At 45.1% G+C, this 23557-nt stretch overlaps 1 protein-coding gene across 3 annotated transcripts in view; it reads right to left on the bottom strand.

The window, feature by feature from the left end:
- Nucleotides 1-23557, bottom strand: part of LOC105025796 (meiosis inhibitor protein 1) — a 31663-nt gene that overhangs the window by 5030 nt on the left and 3076 nt on the right. For all 3 annotated transcript variants that reach the window (XM_029123341.2, XM_034295059.1, XM_034295060.1), the window contains exons 4-23: nucleotides 21966-22016; nucleotides 20953-21026; nucleotides 20346-20451; nucleotides 18097-18300; nucleotides 17794-17957; nucleotides 15484-15598; nucleotides 15031-15147; nucleotides 14860-14959; nucleotides 13679-13813; nucleotides 13446-13554; nucleotides 13234-13325; nucleotides 13017-13164; nucleotides 11795-11906; nucleotides 11636-11696; nucleotides 10994-11091; nucleotides 10576-10753; nucleotides 9370-9520; nucleotides 7105-7386; nucleotides 6119-6287; nucleotides 110-214 (exon numbers count right to left, since the gene is read on the bottom strand). In XM_029123341.2, coding sequence (XP_028979174.2) covers nucleotides 110-214; nucleotides 6119-6287; nucleotides 7105-7386; nucleotides 9370-9520; nucleotides 10576-10753; nucleotides 10994-11091; nucleotides 11636-11696; nucleotides 11795-11906; nucleotides 13017-13164; nucleotides 13234-13325; nucleotides 13446-13554; nucleotides 13679-13813; nucleotides 14860-14959; nucleotides 15031-15147; nucleotides 15484-15598; nucleotides 17794-17957; nucleotides 18097-18300; nucleotides 20346-20451; nucleotides 20953-21026; nucleotides 21966-22016 — 2571 coding nt within the window. The remainder of the gene's footprint in view (nucleotides 1-109; nucleotides 215-6118; nucleotides 6288-7104; nucleotides 7387-9369; nucleotides 9521-10575; nucleotides 10754-10993; nucleotides 11092-11635; nucleotides 11697-11794; nucleotides 11907-13016; nucleotides 13165-13233; nucleotides 13326-13445; nucleotides 13555-13678; nucleotides 13814-14859; nucleotides 14960-15030; nucleotides 15148-15483; nucleotides 15599-17793; nucleotides 17958-18096; nucleotides 18301-20345; nucleotides 20452-20952; nucleotides 21027-21965; nucleotides 22017-23557) is intronic.

Raw genomic sequence — 23557 nt, 5'->3', positions numbered from 1 at the left:
ACTGTTTTAATGTACTCATGAATGAAGGGATTATGTTGGACTAATGTTGTAGATCTGACTTATTATGGTGGTTGACTCCTCTCGTTTGACCTCTTGACTGTGACACAACCTTGATAGAGCAGTTTGAAGTGGATGCCATCCATGTGATTTTCAGGGGAGCTGCTGGTCTGCATCAGGCACAACAACCTCAGGACCACAGGAAGAGAGCCCCCAACTAGAGATGGAGAGAAATGAGCACAGACAGATCAGAGAAATAATTAAATAGAGAGACAGAGACAAAAACTTTGATCTCCTTCATTTACATTATTCACCTAAGAGAATACAGAATAAAAGCATAAGTAATGTAAATTCTGCACATCTTCTGATTAATTTACTCTTTGAATGTAAGCACTCCATATCTGGGGTACCTCCGTTAATTAAATTACAAGAGAACGGTAGGCCCTGCTGAAAGCTGAGAGTCTTGCCTTTACAGCGGTGCCTTCTTATCTTTGGTATGACAGCCCCTCCCCGAAAAACTAAAACAACTCCCAAAACAACAGTTATTAACATATTCATTCAATGTGTTGTTATTTAAGAGTTCTGTTGTATTTGATTTGTTTTTTTGGAGGGGAGAGGGGAATTTAACTGGCTTGCATGCAATGGTTTAACTGACAGACAGTAAAGTTCAGTTGTGTTTATAGGACAGTTATGCATCCAACTGAAAACCGGATTTAATTCCCAGAGTCCCACCAGTGGTGTTTTTTTTTATGTAAAAAATGTGTGGGGTACAAACCATTTCAAAATAAAGGATATATACCAGTAAAACTACAAAACTCCCTCTTGCTACTGATGTGTTTATTTAACACATCAACAAACAGCGTGGCTCCACAAAACACTTTTAATGACAGAGCGGCTTGCTTCTACCAGGTGTTGTAGTACACACACTGGAGAGAGAGACCTTGTGTAAATGCTCTCCTTCTCCCTCACACACATGTACAATTACCACAGTCATATTACAAACCTAAATTAGTAATGCAACCAAGCTCAGAACCAATGTGCCTACAGGGCCATACGCAAACAGCAATGAGCTCAACACCACTGAAGGCCACAACGAAGCGGAAAGACAACTTTATAGGGATACAGATCCATTCTATGACAACAACCTTAATAGATAAGCATAGACACACTGACACTCGTCACCATCTATATCAATCGATCCAGCACAAAAATATGACCAATGCACAGACCAGCACCACAAAGGACGGATGATAAAATATGCTTTCACTCACCAAGGCTGAGGGGTCACTTGAAGAGAAAGGTGGCACGGCGGTTCTTCCTCTGGGCAAACTTTTCGATGACTTTGGGAATGAAGTCATGTAGCTGCTGAATCAGCTGGTATTCGATGGACAACATGGCCAATGCGTTGAATCGCGGCTGTCCCATGGTATTGCGAGTGAAGGTTTTAACCCTCTTCAAGGTGGAAAAGTTCCTCTCTGACTCTGAGGTTGTCATAGGTGTTATGATAATTTTCAGCAGAGTGACGGTCTCAGCAAAAGCCTCCACTAGGTTGTTCTCATGGATGGATCTTAACAGGGACAGGGCCGTCTTACCAGTGTGAAGCTCAGACTTAAACTTTTCCTTGTTTCCTAGAGGCCATAGTTTCACCGCACAGTCAAGCTCAGATGTTGGGAATGACAGGACAAATTGTGGGAAGAGTGAGCTGTCAACCAGCTTGGAAGCGATCAGGTGGCCACTTTGTGAAAACCTCTGCTCCACCTGGGAGATGACTGTGTCACATGCCTCCTTCATCACCGGCGCTGTGTTGGTTACTCGTTGGCCTGGCTCGTCTGTTTCAATGGTGGCAGCCCATTCATCAGTTTGCTTCCGCATATTCTGGACACTCTTATTGAAACGGGTGAGCACACTGCTTATCCCAGATGCATCGATGCTCTGTTTTTGCAGAGTGTTGTATAAAACATCAACTTCTGGCACAAGGAAGAAAGAAAAAATCCAGCAGCTGCAGAAAGGCTCGGCCCCGGAGTTTTTTTGACAGGCCATATGCCTCACTTATGGTGGGCTCATCCCATCCTGGTTGTGTGCGTATGTCCTCCATAGACAGGAGCAGCGCAGCGCGGTTTTCCCAAACTGCATTGACAGTTCTTTTAAAGTTCCATCGTACAGCGGGTGGCCTTGGAATGCGTCTCTGTGTTGCCTCAGCAAGTGGCACAACACGTTTTGGAGCGCCAGAGAAAAAGGTCGCAAAAGCAGTTAAATCTGTAAAAAACACCATCAGGATGCTGATCCTTGCTGAACAAAGTTGCTGCAAGGTCAGGTTCAGCTGGTGAGCATAGCAGTGAACAAACAGGGCATGTGGGTATGTCTTGGATGTTTCCACTCATTACAGCCGTGTCTGAGTCTGAGCGATCAGCTTTTCTCCCAGCTTCAGTGGTTCCAGCACACCCATTGATGTTATTAGAGAGGCCAAGTCCAGTTATATCTTTGACTTCCACAAACTCCAAAAACCTCTCTGTCACTGTATTGTCAGGCAACATGTATCGCAACACAACCCCCATTTGTGATTTACAGGAGACATCAGTTGTCTCATCTGCCTGAATGGCAACAAATGATGTCTTGTCCACTTGCTTGGCTATCTCCTCCCTGTACATTTCACACATACAGTCTAACAGTTAGTTTTGTACAGTGCTAGATGTCCCTATGAAGCGTCATAGTGCCTCTGAAGTCTCAAATCGCTCTCACACAGTCTCGTAAATGCATCTGAATATTCCAGGATTCAGAGAGTCCCACTGACTCGTCGTGCCCCCGCAGTTTGTTTTCACATTTTCCACACAGTTTAATACATGTTATGATCCGACTGAGAACGTAGCTGTTTTCCTCCACCTGTTTGTTATGCTGCTCAATGGAGCGCCTGTATGCACTGTCAACTTGGGCTGCGACATTTACCCTTACAAGTAAGCCCAATTTCACAGCATTGTCCAGATGACTCCAGCTGCTCTCTTGTTTTGCAATCCACTCAGAAAGATGTTTCAAATCTTTGTAACCTGTCCTCGACCAAGTACCATCTCCACTAGCAGACATGGAAAATAAAGAGTGCCTTCTTTTGTATGCTAACCGTTAGCCACTTTTTCTTCAAAAACCACTCCACGTTAAACCTGCGGTTACTTTTACCAGCAGTTTGAGTGATGACAATATCCCGTGGCTGATGGGCACCAAGTTGCTTTACTTTAATTTTCTCCTCCAAATTAAGGGTTTCAAACCAGTGCTTGAGTATCAAATTCACTTTATTCATTTTCTCAAGTTATCTGGCGTTTGTGAAGCTAACAAGCTAGCTAAGACAATCTACCCTCCTCGCTCATCTTGCCGACTAATGTTGGCACCAGACAGACAGAGAGCCAATCAGGTCTGAAATACGAAATTATGCTGTAGTGGGGCTACCGTCTGTCAGCCCCACTTGGCATCAAATTTGTGTGATCTACATTGATCACACTAACATTCTGAGAATGCGTATTAATATTTTCACACGTAAAATGTACATTGCATTGTGTGAGAGGGGCTAGCCCCACATTCACGCTTAGCCTATGGCCTACTACTGTGAACTCGAATCGGCAGAACGCAGTCTGAAGCAGCAAGGTAGGGACCAATGAACATTAAATAAAATCCTTACACAAATTGTATGCAATTTAGGAAGAAGCTATATTCATAAATACATTTTAGGAAGTAATCTTAAAAAAATTTAAATAACAATTTTGTTGCAGTTCTTTCTGTTGACAACAGATGGGGCTGTGCTCCACCTGCCCCTAATGACCAGTTGCCCCTGATTCCCACACCAAGAAATTTACAGTATACAATTAATGTGATTATACAATCTATTTTTAAGGCGGGTTGTGGTAAATTTGCAGTGCACACATTTTAATTTAAGCTTTATTTGTCAGACACAGGAGGGTTTGTACTGGAAGAGCAGTGGGCCAGATACAATCCCATACTGCCTTGGTACATTATCCCCTACTATTAGTAGGGGACCACTCCAGGCCACCACACATCCTTTTTATAAAAATGATAACAGTGTACCCCAGTGTACACATTTTGTTCTGCTTGACGTTTACTAACTGCAACTGTAACAGAAGCATGTACACTGCTAAAACAATTAAGTGAACACAGCATAACACCCAGTCAATTAAACTTCATGGGTGTGAATCTGTCCAGTTAGGAAGCATAAGTGATTGTGAATCAATGTCACCTATTTTGGTGCAAATGAAAGTGACAACAGGTGCACTGGAGAGGCAACAGCAAGACAACCCCCAAAATGGGAATGGTTTTGCAGGTGGTGGCCACAAATAATTGCTCACTCCTTATCCTTCCTGACTGATTCCTCTCTAGGTTTGCATTTGCAGGTGTCCTTGTCACTACTGGTAGCATGAGGCGGTATCTGTAGCCCATTCCGGTTGCACAGACAGTGCAGCTCCTCCAGGATGGCACTGGCGTGCATGTTTCTAACTAAATGGTCATGAGCGTGGCAAAGTGTTCTAATTACATTGTTAACCAGTTTATAATCGAAGAAAGGCAGCTCATGGCTTTGTGGTATATGGCCAATATGCCACAGCTGAGGCCGTCCACAAAATGCCTGCTTACAGCGCACAGCAGTGGTGTACTGACCATATACCACAAACCATTGAGATTACGTTTTGCTATTATTAACCGTTTACCAACGCAAGTAGAACAGTTAAAAGGTATGTGAGGTCATAACCATGGTCTACAATCTCGTAAACCCTCAGCATTCAGGATTCTAACCACATTTTACCTTTAAGTAATTTAGCAAACCGTCTTATCCAGAGTGACTTACAGAACGGATTGCATACATTTTCATACTTTGGTTTGTACTGGCACCTTGTGGCAATCAAACTCAGAATTCTGGTGATGTAAGTGCCACGCCCTACCAACTGGGAACACACCACCTCGCTTAATTATATTGTAGGCCACACTACCGTTCTTAAGTTTGGGGTCACTTAGGAATGTCCTTGTTTTCGAAAGAAAAGCACCTTTTTTGACCATTAAAATAACATCAAATTGATCAGAAATACAGTGTAGACATTGTTATTGTAAATGACTACTGTATCTGAAAACGAATGATTTTAATGGAATATATACCTAGGCATAAAGAGGCCCATTATCAACAACCAATCAGTCCTGTGTTCCAATTTGATTACAGGCTCAACATGTCCAGAAACAAACTCTCTTCTGAAACTCTTGTTCTGAGAAATGAAGGCTATTCCATGTGAGGAATTACCAAGAAACTGAAGATCTCGTACAACGTTGTGTACTACTGCATTCACAGAACAGCGCAAACTGGCTCTAACCAGAATAGAAAGAGGAGTGGGAGGTCCTGATGCATAACTGAGCAAATACATTAGATTGTCTAGTTTGAGAAACAGACACTTCACTGGTCTATAACTGGCAGCTTCATTAACTAGCACCAGCAAAACACCTGTCTCAATGTAGTGAAGAGGCGTAGTGAAGAGGCGACTCCGGGATGCTGACCAAGGAAGAGTTGCAAAGAAAAAGCCATATCTCAGATTGCACAATAAAAAGAAAAGATTAAGGAAGATTGGAACAAAGTGGTATGGACAGACAAATCTAAGTTTGAGGTCAGCTGGTATTCTGTCTATAATGGAATGGCCAGCAGAGTTACCGGATCTCAACCCTACTGAGCTGTTGTGGGAGCAGTTTGACCGTATGGTATGTAAGAAGTGCCCATCAAGCCAATCCAACTTGTGGGAGGTGCTTCAGGAAGCATGGGGTAAAATATCTTTGGAACACCTCAACAAATTGACAACTAGAATGCCAAAGGTCTGCAGGGGTGTAATTGCTGAAAACCGAGGTTTCTTTGACAAAAGCAAAGTTTGAAGGACACAAATATAATTTACATTAAAAATAACTGTCTAACCATGTCAATTATTAATGGGAAATAAATTATATTTCCTATTCATTTAGCTATATTTCCTATTCAACACATTTCACACTTGTTTTCATGGAAAACTAGGACATTTCTAAGTGACCCCAAACTTTTGAACAGTAGTGTATATCTAGAATATAATGGTGTTCGCAGTCTTGTTTTACTCCTCACCTCCTGTCCCCTGGCTGCTCTCCAGGTTCACTTGCTGGAGCACTTGTAGCAGGGTGGGTCTGAGTAGAGCCTCCAGATTGGCCTCACAGCCCCGCCGGCTGTGAAGGAACCCCTCCAGCACCTCCAAAGCACGCTCTGCCAGGGGGGCCTCCCTTGTACACACCATGCCCTACAAACAAGAAGGCAGGGGTTACTTTCAGAGACCTGGGTTTTGTATGACAAAATGTACAGTGTCTACTGAACCATGGTCAACCATATCAAGAGCTCTGCATACAACTAGCCTGTATTAGAGGGTGGCAAGAAAGAAGTAATTCCTCAGAAAGTACAAACTGAAAGCTTGAGAGCGAACCCAGCTTCAAACAGAAAAAAGGTTTTATGGTTAGTGAGACCAAGATAGAATGATTTGGCCAAAATGCAAAACTCTATGTGCAATGCAAACCTAACACTGCCTATGCCATAACACACGCAACCCCTACAGTGAAGTATGGTGGTGGCAGCATCATGCAGTGGGGATGCTTCTCATCAGCAGGGACTTAGAAACTTGTTAAATAAAATAAAAAAATGGATGGAGCAAAACACAGGGAAATACTCCAAGAGAACCTGCTTCGGTCTGCTAAAAAATTTAAGCTTGTTTGGAAATTCACCTTTCAGCAAGCACAAGGCCAAAGCAACACTGGAGCAGCCTAAAAAAGATCAACTATGGCCCAGCCAAAATCCTGATCTCAATGCCATTGAGAGTCTGTGGCACTATTTGAAAGCGTTGTCCAAAAAAACTAAAAGAACCCAGAGCAAATTGGGTGTATACCAACATTTATTTAGTTATTATTGTGGGGAAACAAAATGTCAATGTACTATTTGTAAATGAGCAAAATTAGAGAATTGGTCAGGGGTTAGAATACTTTGCAAGGCACTCTATGTACTCACTACTACCGAAAGCCGCCCAGGATAAGAACATCTGCAGAATGACGAAAACGTGCCTCCCTCACCAACAGAGTCAGTATGACAGAGGGGTTCTTCTCCAGCAGAGCCTGCAGGTGTGTCACGTCTGGGTCCGCTTCTTGGCCCTGCTCTATCTTCTTACTGTGTGTATCGGACTGGGGTGTGGCCTCAGGACGGTGGGACAGCCACAGCTCCAGGACCTGGGGCCCAAAGTGATTAGCCAGCTCTGGGTAGTGGAAGATGAAGTGTAGAAGTGGAGGGTGGTGGGTGTAAAGGGAGGAGAAACTGGGGCTGGAGCAGAGAGCCTTGGTGATATATTGTAGAGGGGCCTGAGCAGGAGAAGAGAGAGGGGTTAATGTGGTTGGCAAAAAGAAGAATAAAAAACTAGAAGAATTTGAATGGGTTACAGGTCTGATTAAAACTTGTATTTGTTTCCATTCATAAAAAATTATGAGTAAGAAATTAACTAATTGCTCTCTGGGGCCTCAGTGTGGCCTTGTTTGATCAAATTAATTTGACCATAAATACATAATATTAATCCGGGCAACAGATACTGACACCCAAATAATTTAGGACTGAATACAAGATTAAAACATGTTCCATGGCGCTCCTTGGTGAAGGCAAGGGGCAAAAGCACAGGAAATGTCATGGATACTAAACATCAAACACTTAACATTACAATATTCTGATATTTACTTATGCATGAGGAGAAACACGAGTTAGCAGACCGGCTGCAGAAATGTGAGTACTACTGCATCCTGTCTGAAATGTTTGAGGGTAAATCCACAGTCCTTCGTTAGATCTTTTGTTCAGTCCGCTCTGCCAAGTTAATGTTCTTGCGTTGCTTGTGTACACAAATTAGGTAGAGAGAGCCTGGATCATCAAATTGCTACGTTCTCAGATGAAGAAATTGTATGTCACCTCTCTGTAGTTCAGCACTGAGCTAACTCTTACCATAGTCTTATGAAAGACCAAATGTGTGTTTGCATGAAAAAATAACAAATGACAAGAACAGGCAGATTACCAATCAGTGATTTACAGCAAGAAAAAGAGGGAACAAGTCACAGCTGCCTAACTACGCCTTAGATCTTATCCACAAAAAAAAATCTCCTTCGTAAAAAAAAGATTTATCCATAAAAAAAAATCCATAAAAAAAAATCTCATCTAAAATCTCAATCTAAAAACACGCTGTCAAGCACTGTCAAAGAGTATGCCAAACCAACAGGCGACGATATGACCCTAACCTTAAAGCCATGTTGGCCAATCAGAAGCTTGAAAAAAGTTTTAACCGGTTCCAGTAGGTTAACAACAACGGCGCGAGTGTCGGATGTAGCAGTTGTGAGATTACAGGCATGAAACATAATTGAATTAAGCTTGACACAACGTGTGATGGTACTGACTGAGAACTGTACACAGGAAGGAAATGTGATGCCCCATTACTGATGGGTCCTGTAGGATAAAACTTTCTTATAATAGTCTGTGTAATGGTTGGCTATGACCACTGACCGCCTCCTTTGTGTTCTGGGATAAAAGACTGTGTTAACTTTGTAATTGTTGGAGAACATGTAAGAACCATGGAAGATCAACGTCTTGGTTAATGAAGAAAGGTTCTCCCCTGACTTTGGTTTAATTAATGACTCTGTTCATGAATCAAAAGGGGACAGAAGCTGGCACAGTGACCTCGGTAGACCATTCTGACACCTCTGCTCCTCAGTATAGTGGGGGAGTAACTGTACATTTATGTGTAAACATGTAAAAAGTCCTGTTAGCAAGATAAAAAATCAGCACTACTTTGGCTACGTCCACCATTTCACAGAATCGTGTGAACAAAGGGGTCAACCGTGCACTCTGAGGTTACAGGGCAAAACCTCGGTTTTCCCGGTCTACACTCAGTGACCAGTTTCCAGTGATCAGTGACCCCGAACTAATAGAAACCCCCCCCGTTTTAAAAAAAAATCCCCGGGTACACATGGACTGGGCCTTAGACAATCTGGTATTGACATTGACTCTTAAATTCTCTAGAGCCTTCAACAATTATACTGCGTGACACCCATACGTAAGGCATTTTTATTTATGTGGCCAAATGGTGTTCCAGTAGCCGAAGCTGCTGCATCCGATGTGCGTGTACTGCTGGAGCATGGGATCGAATCCAACCCACTGCTCTTTCAGCAAAAACAATATTTTCCACAGTTTCTTGTCCAGTCAAGCACAGAACGTCACAAACAAAAGCGACATTTAAAATGTTTGCTTATTAAATGTTGTTAAATGCTAGTACCCCAATAGTATCACTGTACTGAGATGAGTGGGCTTACCCGGTCCAGGCTGGGGCTCTTGCCCTGTGTGACAGACAGCAGGTAGAAGGCAGATCTGAGCACACTGGGTGGCGGGGGTGACTCTCCTTGCTCCTGCACAGAGCACAGCAGAGTCACCACACAGGAGAACACTGTGGAGTCAGGGAGCAGGCTGAAAAGAAGGGAAGTGAAAACATACTGTCAGAGCTGTACCAAGTATAAAGTGCTTGGCTGGGTTCCAGTTGAGGGCTTCTAACTTAAAAAAAAAGAAAAAAATCAGGTGAAGGGAGTGCATAAATTACCAGTCCTCAATGAAATAAAAATGAAACATGATTCATCAGGGTCATTGGTTACTTATGAACTCCCTTTACCTGCTCATTTAGGTCTTGTTGTGGAAATTTCTTTATACAATGTATTCTCACTGAGTAAAGGACTGTGTCCCATTGTTAAGATAGGTAGAGGAATGTGTGGGATCTGGTATTTGCATAGGGGGCATCTATTGTCTGTCCAGATGCAGATCAATGGGTTTTAGGACAGGATAGGAGAAGATACACAACAGGGGGAGTAAGGTCAGTTGGCCCCTTTGGGTAAACACTACAGTAAACATTATGGCAGGAAGGATAAGGTGGGGGGAAGATAGCATTTGACTTGTGTGATAGAACAAAGGGAAAGGTGTTTGATTGACATGAGACAGATGGCAGCATCTTACCACACCCCTTTTCCTATGTAATAAATACTGTCGAAATTATGTTTTTATTTAGAGACTATCCACTGTTACTTTGTAACCTGTATACTTTCTCCTTGCAAGCAAGATTAAAACCGTTTATTGCGCAATTCATTTCTCCTGTCTTACCTACCATTTTCATACAACTATTTGGATTTTAGAAATTGCCATCACAGCCTTAATTAGGAACTTCCAAAAACACGTGAACACACGTTCGACACCTCTACATGGTACCGTGCGCACATTTACACGAGCACATGCAAGACCCTCCCATGCTATGCAGATCACTAGCTACAGCAAACCAAAAACGTCTTAATCTGCACAGGCTTTTTTTCTCCTAGTCACCAGTGGAAAATAACTGAGGCTTATCGCCAAGAACCACAAACTGCAAAAGTTTGTGTGTCTATTTGAACCCCCCCCCCTCCCACTCCCCCCTCCCCCCCACCAACTGAAGTGAGTCCTTGCTGAGGGTGTGAGAGCCGTCTATGTTTATGAGCCAGTACCGGTCTCCGTACTGCAGGGTCAGGTGGAGCAGGGTGAGCAGACAATACTGCGTGGCCCTTGGGGTGGCAGGGTCACAGTGGGGCGCCGGGGCCTCGCACAGTAGAGCGGGCCAGTCACACAAACGACAGCGCACGGAAGGCAACCCGGACTGCAACAGAGCTTCCATCTCCGCACAGTCTGACAGGAACGAACAGGAGGGAGAGACAGAAGACATTGTCTCTCCGGCTCTGAGTAGTCTGCGAGCCCCGATAAGACCATTTTAAAGTACAGTCAGACACACTGGATACTTGCATCGCTCATTTGCATACATAATAAGCGCCGAAAGGCCCACTCAACACATTTCCCGTGCTTCACTTAGTGTCCAATGAAACCTTAATGTCAGCGTGCATCTTTGTGGCCAACGTGTTCAGTGATTACCCTGTGGGTGGATGCAGACTGCAGGGGCTGACTGGGACAGCAGACACACGCTGAGTCTCTGCAGAAAACCACAGCAGGCTGCATTCAGAGATGGGTTTCTGCAATGAGAGGAGGACAGAGTGTGATAAAGAGAGAGGAAACACAAAGAGATAAAACGTGGAAAGAGAGTTATGAAAGGACTGCGCAACTTAAAAACCTCCCCTGGAAGCACGTTCCACTACTTAGGAGGGTAAGATACTGAAACCCAGGCCATGTACAATGTACTCCGGCGAGTTTTATTATTGAAGCATATTGGGTGACCACGCTTGGGTTGGACCCCGGTTGTGCGAGTTGTGACTTAGCATTTCAATTGAGTTGAAAAAAGATTGTCGACAGCCTGGGTATCATAACATGTCACTGGAGACGGCTCAGCTACAGTAAGTGAACCGTAACCACAGTCTACCACGTGGACACTTCCTATGAATGCAGACAGAACAGACAGATGTACCGCTGAGGGAAGCTTTGGTGGGCAAACACAGCGATGCGAAAGTGAAAACACGTCTGTTCCTGTCATCGCTCTCTCTTTCCCCGAAGCACTCTGGGCTTCTGTGAGTGTGTGTGTGTGTGTCATGTTGTGTGTGAATCCTCAGGCTTTTCTGTTACCTGTTTCCTGTACAGAAGACGGCTTTGTGCTCCAGAGCAAACCTGAAAACACCAGAGGATGCTGGGAAGGAGGGACAAAGGAGCAGAGACTCTGGTCATTACGCCTGAAAGGGAACACAGTCATAAAAGACCCTGAGCCCACCCAGCAACATGGCTCACCCAATTTAACAGCAAAGCTGGGCATGAAGGAAGGCAGAAGGGAGAACTGGCATGACAGGCTGGAAAAGAAGTGCTGGAGCATCTGGGCACTGGGAGAACATTCACACTGCCTCTGTAGGCACACAAAATATTTCCTATTGTTGTAGTGACCAGAAACCCAGAAATACATGTTTAGATTAGATTTCACTTTGTCATTAAACAGTACAACAAAATGCAGTTCGCATCCAACCAGAAGTGCAAATAGAGGAAGGCATAACATTTACAAGATTTTACAAATATTAAGTATATGTATATTACCAGTGGAATGTTGAGATGCACAATGAGGCAGTACAAATGGCATCGTGTGTGGATGGAGCAAGGCTTACAGTGGGGAAACAGACAGTATCATAGCAGGAGGCTTACAGTGGGGAAACAGACAGTATTACAGCAGGAGGTTTACAGTGGGGAAACAGACAGTATTACAGCAGGAGGTTTACAGTGGGGAAACAGACAGTATTACAGCAGGAGGTTTACAGTGGGGAAACAGACAGTATTACAGCAGGAGGTTTACAGTGGGGAAACAGACAGTATTACAGCAGGAGGTTTACAGTGGGGAAACAGACAGTATTACAGCAGGAGGCTTACAGTGGGGAAACAGACAGTATCATAGCAGGAGGTTTACAGTGGGGAAACAGACAGTATTACAGCAGGAGGTTTACAGAGGGGATACAGACAGTATTACAGCAGGAGGTTTACAGTGGGGAAACAGACAGTATTACAGCAGGAGGTTTACAGTGGGGATACAGACAGTATTACAGCAGGAGGTTTACAGTGGGGAAACAGACAGTATTACAGCAGGAGGTTTACAGTGGGGATACAGACAGTATTACAGCAGGAGGTTTACAGTGGGGATACAGACAGTGTCACAGCAGGAGGTTTACAGTGGGGATACAGACAGTATCACAGCAGGAGGTTTACAGTGGGGATACAGACAGTATCACAGCAGGAGGCTTACAGTGACAGTGGGGATACAGACAGTATCATAGCAGGAGGCTTACAGTGGGGATACAGACAGTATCATAGCAGGAGGTTTCCAGTGGGGATACAGAAAGTTTCATAGCAGGAGGTTTCCAGTGGGGATACAGAAAGTTTCATAGCAGGAGGTTTCCAGTGGGGATACAGAAAGTTTCATAGCAGGAGGTTTCCAGTGGGGATACAAAAAGTATCATAGCAGGAGGCTTACAGTGACAGTGGGGATACAGAGCGTATCACAGCAGCGTAGCAGACACAGACACATAGACTCCAGTGGGTCTGGACCCTGACTGGGCCGGGACGGAGCTGTGAACACATTCTCCTTCAGTCCGGGCTCAGATGAACAATGCTCAGCTAACCTGGAATACAAACACACGTGAACACACAGGCTCCAACACACAGAAAACTAAAGCACACGGCTCAATAACCTGCAGGCGGCCAGGAAGCAGACAAGGGCCTGGAGCACAAAGCCTCCCGCTCCTGAGTCCTGGCTGCTGGGCTCTGGTCCTTTCAGGCTCCCCTGAAAGAATGAATCACAAGGGCCACAGTCAAGAAACCTTTTCAATGGGGATTCCTTAAAGTCATTGAAGAAGAGTTTTCTTCAGCGTTGATACAACGAGGCGACCGGAGACATACTCACTCTGCGCCGTGAAGAGGCTGGCAAGGGCAGCTCAGAGCATCTACGCATAATGGCTTCTACCAGCTTCTCCAGTTCTTCGTACTGCACCGGGTTGGACTGGTGGTCCGCTCTAAAAACACGCGGAGGGACCTTGCTCATCACCATGAATCTTTGGCCCATGTTCATAGTTTCTTTCTAAAAGCATTGGTACGCTCACAGCCTGCCCCAGCCGCCGTGTTTGTCGCTCTTGGTACCTGAGGAGGGCAGCCGCAGCGTGGGCAGCTTGTGTGGCCACCTTCAGACACGGGGAGGAGACTCCAGCAAGCACCACCTCTGCCACGGCAACAAAACCTGGACCGCTCGGGAACAGATGCACCCCCACAGGTTGCCTGGAGACAGGAAGACAAACAGCTGTGACCCATTGCCCCAAGCTCCAGATTGCTATTAAGCTGGCATGGCACCTATGACTTCTAAAGCGACCTGACCCACGGTTTGCAAAACCCGGCTCTGAACAATGTCTCTCCAAACCTGATACAGGAAATATACAGGTTTTCACTTCAACCTTAATCTACCAATGGGACGGAGCTGCTCCTCCTCCCAGGGGGGAGGCCTGCTCGCGCCAAGATCTGTCCAACCCGGTGGACAACTCCACGGAGCGCAAAGAACCTCGTCGTGACCCTCGACAAGAACCTATTTGCTGCAAACATCAAAGCAGTGACTTTTCTCGATTCACGCTTTACAACATCCTCAAAATACAACCCTACCTGACACAGGAAGTGAGTGTGTGTGTAACTTGTCATCTCCCGTCTGGAATACTGAAACGCACTGTTGGCTGGGCTCCCCGCTTGTGCCCACCCATGGAGCAGCTAAGGGAACTGCACCTCCCCACCTCCAGGCCAGGCTTGAACCCTGCAAGCCTTCCGGTGCAGCCCGATCTGGTGGGCGGCTCCCGCTCAGCCAAGGCGAAACCCGTCTGTCTGGGCACCTCAATGGTGGAACAAACTTCCCCTTGAAGCCAGGACAATCGAGTCCTTGCCAATCTTCCCGAAAACGTCTAAAAACCCAACCCTTTGATGAGTATCTTAATTAACTGGGTATGCCGCCCACCCCCACCACCCGAATTAAAAAAATATATATATTAATAAAAAAAGGCACTTAAGTTTCTCTGGCACTGACTTTGCCAACTAGTGAAAATTTACCGATTATGATGGTCACATGTTGTTTTTCCAAGACACCTTAAGAAGAACGCACTTATTCTAAGTCTTATTGTATGAATAAAATGTCAATGTACCAATCAGCTGGCTGATAAAATGAATCAGGCTAGTTACTCAGGTTGGAGTGAAAGCCAAGAGCAGAGCTAGCCTAAGAACAGGACCGAAGAGCCCTAGTTCCAAAACAAATCTTACAGTACAGACAGACATGACACCTCCCTCACCTCTCCAGGACCTCTGTGAGCAGCAGCAGGCCCTGTCGTTGCACCTCCTGGTTAGTCAGCCTCAGGGCCTCTTTCAGACTTCGCACCAGTGACTCAATACCTGATACATACACACATTGTCACGCTCATTGATTGCATGAGGCTTGTGTGTGTGTGGGGCTGTGTCCTCACCGTAGACTGAGTGATACTTGGAAAAGAACTGGGGCTCCTCAGTGAGTAGCAGCAGACAGCTATAGATGGACCACAACAACACCTCACTGCCACAGCTAAGACGCTCAAACAGAAACTCTGGAACAGATAGGGAGGAACAGGACAGAGACGTGAGAATTAGAAACGAAACCGAGAAAAAAGGAGCAGGGAGAAGACAAAGACGAGACAGGATGGCAGAGGAGAGGGAAATAAGAGAGAGAAAGGAAAGAAGAAAGAGAGACAGAGGAGCGAAGAGATGAGGGTGGAAGATCAGACAGAGCACATAATGGCACAGAGAAGAGAGGAAGAGGAGAGAGAAGACAGCCGGAGGAAGAGAGAGAAAGAGAGGGGAAGAAGAGTGAGACAAGAGATGTTGGTGCGAGACAGATTACAGATCACACAAAGGGACTGCAGGGTAAAGGGCTAGGGCGTTACCGGGTACATCAGCCTGGATGAAGGGAGTGCAGTACTGACTGGGGGAGTGGACCAGGACGGCAGCTATACACTGAGCACTGGCAACCTGCAGCGTCTCATCTCCACTCAGCAGCAGCTACAACGCACACACCCCATCCTCATCTCCATGACTACCACCTTTTCAACAATACTCTCAATGTACTGAACTATGAATGGCAACGGCAGAAGTGTCTTTCCACAAATAGGGTACAATTTGCATAACCTTTTAATGTAAGTAGAACTTTAATGTGAAAGCATGTTGTATTAAACAGTGTCCTTTTTATTGCACATAGCACATACACTCACCTAAAGGTTTATTAGGAACACCTGTTCAATTTCTCATTAATGCAATTATCTAATCAACCAATCACATGGCAGTTGCTTCAATGCATTTAGGGGTGTGGTCCTGGTCAGGACAATCTCCTGAACTCCAAACTGAATGTCAGAATGGGAAAGAAAGGTGATTTAAGCAGTTTTGAGCGTGGCATGGTTGTTGGTGCCAGATGGGCCGGTCTGAGTATTTCACAATCTGCTCAGTTACTGGGATTTTCATGCACAACCATTTCTAGGGTTTACAAAGAATGGTGTGAAAAGAGAAAAACATCCAGTATGCGGCAGTCCTGTGGGCGAAAATGCCTTGTTGATGCTAGAGGTCAGAGGAGAATGGGCCGACTGATTCAAGCTGATAGAAGAGCAACTTTGACTGAAATAACCACTCGTTACAACCGAGGTTTGCAGCAAAGCATTTGTGAAGCCACAACACGCACAACTTTGAGGCGGATGGGCTACAACAGCAGAAGACCCCACCGGGTACCACTCATCTCCACTACAAATAGGAAAAAAAGGCTACAATTTGCACGAGCTCACCAAAATTGGACAGTTGAAGACTGGAAGAATGTTGACTGGTCTGATGAGTCTCGATTTCTGTTGAGACATTCAGATGGTAGAGTCAGAATTTGGCGTAAACGGAATGAGAACATGGATCCATCATGCCTTGTTACCACTGTGCAGGCTGGTGGTGGTGGTGTAATGGTGTGGGGGATGTTTTCTTGGCACACTTTAGGCCCCTTAGTGCCAATTGGGCATCGTTTAAATGCCACAGCCTACCTGAGCATTGTTTCTGACCATGTCCATCCCTTTATGACCACCATGTACCCATCCTCTGATGGCTACTTCCAGCAGGATAATGCACCATGTCACAAAGCTCGAATCATTTCAAAAATGGTTTCTTGAACATGACAATGAGTTCACTGTACTGAAATGGCCCCCACAGTCACCAGATCTCAACCCAATAGAGCATCTTTGGGATGTGGTGGAACGGGAGCCTCGTGCCCTGGATGTGCATCCCACAAATCTCCATCAACTGGAAGATGCTATCCTATCAATATGGGCCAACATTTCTAAAGAATGCTTTCAGCACCTTGTTGAATCAATGCCACGTAGAATTAAGGCAGTTCTGAAGGCGAAAGGGGGTCAAACACAGTATTAGTATGGTGTTCCTAATAATCCTTTAGGTGAGTGTAGAACAACCCAATATTACATAAATATACACAAAGATATTTTATATAGAGGCCAAGCATGGGCCCCCCACACACCGCGTGCCCTGGTGCAGCGGTACCATCAACAGCTACGCCACTGCTTTTAGGGGTATAAATGTGGCAGCTATTTCAAGCTACTTTCAGCAAACAGAGTGTATCTCTTCCTGTGTCTGTCTGCCCCTCCCCTGTCTGTCGTCTACCTGCAAACAAAGCATGAGCGGTAGAAGCCAGCACCCATCAAGCGCAAGCGCACATAAAAGCACTTGCATGGTATCAAGCTGGATGTCTTCCAGATTAATTACCAAATGAATCACTCTATCCTAACTTCAGACAATTATCTACATGTGAGCAGTGATTAAATTTAGTACATTAAAAAGGTCAACACTTGCATTAACTGATCTGTAATTTTAGCACGCTTAAACTATTGCTTTTAAACTATGTTCAAAAGAAGCGTTAACATATTCACATCATAGTTTGAAAGCAGATTAGCTGGTTCTAAACTTATGCTGGACTTACCTTTGTGTTGGGAAAACTAATCAGATGCCTGATTTATGATGAAAACGTAAGCCCTGTTATGATCAACGCTGTCCCTTTAATTCCCCTTACTAGTGTCTAACCTTCCTCAGATTATGAAACAAATATTAGGCACAAAAAAATATATATTCACCACCGAAACATACTCTATTTACAGGTATTTTCAGATTGTTACAAACACGGCAAAAAAACCCAAAAAACAGTGGCGATTGGGTGAAACCTTTTTGAGTATGAGTGGCAGGGGGCAGCGCTGCGCCTGGCTGGTGGACTGAGGCTCCTGGTCATTTTCCAAGCTCTGATCCGCATCAGACGGCAGCAGATCACAGGGCCTGTTCATCAGCACCGACACCACCTCACTGAGCTTCAGCAGCTCCTTCAGCACACCTGGCACCCACACACACACGGAACACACACCCTCATAGTCACTGACACGCACAGCGTGATATCAAGCGTTCGCACCTCCATTATTGGGCACTAAGCGCCGCCACCGCCCCGTAGTTTCTCAGTGGTGCGGTGCCCTCACCCAAGCAGTTGACGGTGAGCAGAGGGGAGCAGGCGTTGGCCAGGGTCTGCAGCAGCAGTGTACACAGCCAGTCCCTGAGGGGGGTGGGGAGGGACTGGGCCACACCCGCCGCCCCCCACAGCCTCTGCCAGACGTAGAACACGGAGGCCTTCAGTCCCTCGTCTGGGTAGAGCAGCACTGAGCACAACTGCTCCAACAGGCCCACTGGAGGCAGGGAGGGAGGCAGGGAGGGAGGGAGGGAGGGAGGGAGGGAGGGAGGGAGGGAGGGAGGGAGGGAGGGAGGGAGGGAGGGAGGGAGGGAGGGAGGGAGGGGAAATGAGAGAGACGTACACTGAGGCGGGGACAGAAAATGTGGATGGGAAAACAAAACGTGAACAAAGACGGAATTAAACCCCAGCTACACTCTTGGCTGAGATGAGCGGGGGAACACTGACCGATGTTTGCATAAAGCGTGGCAGGCTAAAACAACACACAAGATTCGGGCACCCTACTGAATAGAGTTTGTTTGACTTTGCCCCTGGGGGATTGAACTACTCATCACTCAAGCCAGCCAGTCTGAGAGGGGCCCAGACACAGCTGCTTCAGGAGCACATCAGACAGACAGCCAGACTGCCAGCTCCAACCATGTCAGGAACACCATACAAATAGTAGATGACTGAAGGACAGCGCGTAATTCTGAGCACTTTTACACTATGAAAATGTATGCAAATTTAATATGTTCATGATTAATTAAAACAAGGGGTTTGGCAGGCCAAGTTCTTTCCTCTTCTACTTCAACTCTTTATTTCCCACGATCTCTTCTGCATATCAGCAGTCAGTTCCAGTGTTTGCTGTCCTTGTCCCAAACAGGCCACTGAGCCTGACTGACAGATCACATGCTCTTCTGCTTAGACACACTAGAAAAACAATGTGTTCACACACACACACACACACACACACACACACACACACACACGCACACACGTTTAACCAGCACCTGCACATTTAGAATAATAGCTCTCCACCAAACAGGCTAACATTGTTGATGATGATCTTAGCCACAATTTAGATTGTGTGGCAAATGGATGTAGCGTAGTACTTTGTGATTACAAAGGTAATGGTGCTAAGAATATGTCAGAGAATAAAGTCAGGGTGAACAAAGGTTATTGCTCAAATGGTGGCAAAGGAGCTGAAGAGAAGTTTAGCATGAGCTTAGTGAGAGATGGTCTACTGAACTACTGCTACTCACTGTTGGTTGGGCTGCCAACTCATCTGGAACGAGGCAGCCTGCCTGGTGTTCGAATTTCTCAACTTCTCTGAGATCACGGAGCTTTCCAACACCCTCCCCTGGCTTCCAGTTGAAGATCGCATCCACTACTGGACCGCGGTGCTTGTCTACGGAGCAGCAAACTCAAATCCCAACCCGAGGTCTTAATTCTGTCACCTCGGGTCTCTTGGCTGCCCCACCCTCCAGTCAAAAACCCTTCTCTGTCCTTGCACCCCAATAGTGAACACAGCTTCCCACTGAAGTTAGAACAGATGAGTGAGCCCCTGCCCTTTTCTAAAAACCTACCTTTGTAAAAAGTATTTCAAACACTTTCACAGCCCCAAAAATCGTTCCCTTTTGTCAACTAATGCTTGTTTTATTGTTCTTCCCTCTACCACTGATTGCGGACAACTACTTAATACGCTTACCGTTTCTGGGTTGTGTCGTTGTCCCACAAACTCGTCTTAAGATGAAAGCAAAACTGTATGCACACAAGTCGCTCAGGAAGAGTGTCTACTAAATGACTTCAATGCAAAAGGGTGCTGAGTGTTACAGTATCTCATCGTGGTTTGAGGACTGAGTGTTACAGTATCTCATCGTGGTTTGATGACTGAGTGTTACAGTATCTCACCGTGATTTGATGAATGAGTGTTACAGTATCTCATCGTGGTTTGAGGACTGAGTGTTACAGTATCTCATCGTGGTTTGATGAATGAGTGTTACAGTATCTCATCGTGGTTTGAGGACAGTGTGTTACAGTATCTCATTGTGGTTTGAGGACTGAGTGTTACAGTATCTCATTGTGGTTTGAGGACTGAGTGTTACAGTATCATCGTGGTTTGAGGACTGAGTGTTACAGTATCTCATCGTGGTTTGAGGACTGAGTGTTACAGTATCTCATCGTGGTTTGAGGACTGAGTGTTACAGTATCTCATCGTGGTTTGAGGACTGAGTGTTACAGTATCTCATCGTGGTTTGAGGACTGAGGGTTACAGTATCTCACCGTGGTTTGAGGACAGGCACTGTGTCAGGGAAGGAAAAGCGTCTAGCAGCTTCCCCAAGAAGGTGAAGGTGGGCAGGAAGCCCTTCACACTGGACTGGTCACACAACTGCAAATGAAAAAGAGTATGCTCCTTTTCATATGTTTCAACCAAATCAATCTATTTCTATTTCACTGTTCATCTGTCATTTCAAATTATTTTACACTTTCACCCATTCAACCCCACACGTTCAATTCTTGGACTCTAATCAGGTGCCTTTCTAGTAGAGGACTTATTCAGATGTGTTGATCCACAGTCACCTTCCACCTGCTGCTTACAGTAGCGTTTCCACGGATGCAATAACACAAACTATGGGAGCCCATGTTTCAGCTGTTTTAAGCTGGCAGTCTCAAGCAACCTGATGATATTATATACTGTTTACTTATGCCCCCTGAGGGGAACTTTGACTGAAACAATGCGATTGCTGCTGCTGTACATCAACAGATTCAACCAACACAACCTACATAGAATTATACTTCACAATACACTGGCCACCCCACCCAAAATCATATGCCAGGCCAAGCTGTGACTACGTGGCGAAACAGCCCACACATAGATGATATTACTCACCAGGATATGTATCTCATTCAGGATGAACTGTACAGACTGTTCACTCTGCAACTCCAAGAGCAGCTGAACCAGTACTAAACCGTAACACAGACAGACAGCGAGACAGAGAGGAGAGACCAAAAGAAAAAGACAGGTAGACAGACAGACACAGAGAGAGAGATGGGAGAGACCAAAAGAAAAAGACAGACATACAGACAGGTAGACAGACAGACACAGAGAGAGAGGAGAGACCAAAAGAAAAAGACAGACAGACAGAGAGAGGAGAGACCAAAAGAAAAAGATAGACAGACAGAGAGGAGACCAAAAGAAAAAGACAGACAGACAGAGAGGAGACCAAAAGAAAAAGACAGACAGACAGAGAGAGGAGACCAAAAGAAAAAGACAGACAGACAGAGAGAGGAGAGACCAAAAGAAAAAGACAGACAGACAGAGAGAGGACAGACCAAAAGAAAAAGACAGACAAACAGAGAGAGGAGAGACCAAAAGAAAAAGACAGGCAGAGAGGAGAGACCAAAAGAAAAAGACAGACAGAGAGAGGAGAGACCAAAAGAAAAAGACAGACAGACGGAGAGAGGAGAGACCAAAAGGAAAAGACAGACAGACACAGAGAGACACAGAGAGACACAGAGAGACACAGAGAGACACAGACAGACAGACAGACAGAAACTGTTACCATTGCATTGTTCATATTCTTAGTGCATTTCACCCTTTGCCCAGAAACTGTGCACACAGTGTCATGTTAGTGAGACTAAGTGAAGTATATAAATCCTTTGATACAGTGGTCTTGTGGGTTTCCATAACCTGCAACACCAATTACACACTCGGCTGAGGCACTCAACAACAGGTCGTCTTTCAAAGAGCCAACTGACCACATAAGGCTCCAGGATGTAGCAAATTGGAATAAAAAAAAATTAAGACGAAGGTACAACAATAATATGACCTAGTCTTAGAAGGTAAAAAATGAGCTTTCTCAAGCTGGTGTGTATATGAAACAGTTATAGATTTTCTCTCACCCTGCATAGCTTGCTCCAGAGTGGCTGGGTCCACTACTGTGTGAAGCATCCCTGTACGAAAAAGAGGAGTCAAAAAAGCATGGGATGAAGCTAGCTACGTTAACTCCAGGTCGAAGTAATGCGGTGATAGATATTGAGCATGAAAGTAATTGAATTAAGCTTGACACAATGTATGAGAGTACTAACTATCTCTGTATGGAGGACACTAGGTAGGAAATGTGATGTCCCATTACTGATGGGTCCCAAACACCCTGTCCATACCACCTGTTAGGAACTGTGTATGTGACTGTCATAGGACTCATAGGGTTGAAATACGCCATACAAGGGTATTTTGTAGGACAAACTATTTCTTATAATAGTCTGTGTAATGGTTGGCTATGAACACTGACCACCTCCTTTGTGTCCTCGTATAAATGACTGTGTTTACGTTGGAGAGAACAATGAAAGAACCATGGAAGGTTATCATTGTAAACCTCATGCTGAATAAAGGCTCTCCCCAGTTGCATTCATTTTGTTCATGGATCACAAATGGACAGAATCTAACAGCGGTAATGGAGTCACACTAACACTGTAAAGATTGATCTAATTATTAACAGGGACAGGTCTTAAGACTATGTATGTTCTTGCCAGACCGTGTAAGCGGAGCCGGCCAAGAAGAACAAATGTCTCTGAGTGAGTGTGTGAATGAGTGAGTGAGTGAGTCCCTTGTTAAATAGCGTAGTGGTTAGAGAGGTGGACTGCCATGCAGGGGACCAGTGTTCGAGCCTCGCCACAGTCAAAAATTATGCATTAGGATTTGTTCAGGATCAGTGATGCTGGTAACATGTTACTTAGTACTTACTTAGTAACGCGTTACTCTAATCTGACCACTTTTTCCAGTAACGAGTAATCTAACGCGTTAGTATTACCAAACCAGTAATCAGATTAAGGTTACTTATCCAAGTCACTGTGCGTTGCTATTTTTGTCATTTTCCTAAGTAAAAATACATATGCTTTCTTCGTGCGTCTCGGGGTTTCAGCATGAGGACAGTTCTTGTACCACGCAGCAACACAAACGTACACCAAAATGGAGGGAGGACAGAGATGCGCATTTTCTAGCTGAAAATACAGTCATTATATTGAGTTTGAGTCAGCTAAGGATGACAATATTAAGGTTCGTTGTACACTCTGCGCCATTCGTTGTACAACAAAGTGCCATCTAGCTACAAAAACACAACGTCAAATTTGAAGAAACATTTGGAGTCGCAGCACGGCACAGTCAAACTTACTTAAGTCCCACCAGGTGGTGCGAAGCAGATAGCAGGAAGTCCCCCACCACTCAAACAACAAAAGCTGGACTTCGGTGCAAAACCAGTAAGTGGGGAAGAGTTGAAGAGGTTGGTCGGGCAGTATGTTGTAGAGGAAATGCTGCCCTTAAACACGGTTGACTAGCCCTCGTTTTGTGCCATAATAAACAAGACCTCTACTACTGTCAATGCCGAGCTGACTCACAGAACAGCTTTTTCTTCTTACATGGAGAAGGAGTATGCAGTGATGGAGAGGAATCTGAAGGCCACGCCGAATGAGGTCGACTTTGTGTCAACTACCGCAGA

Source organism: Esox lucius, chromosome 11 (assembly GCF_011004845.1).
Source record: "Esox lucius isolate fEsoLuc1 chromosome 11, fEsoLuc1.pri, whole genome shotgun sequence".
Taxonomy (NCBI): domain Eukaryota; kingdom Metazoa; phylum Chordata; class Actinopteri; order Esociformes; family Esocidae; genus Esox; species Esox lucius.
The sequence above is the reverse complement of the archived record's forward strand: the minus strand, read 5'-3'. Positions and strand labels throughout refer to the sequence as shown.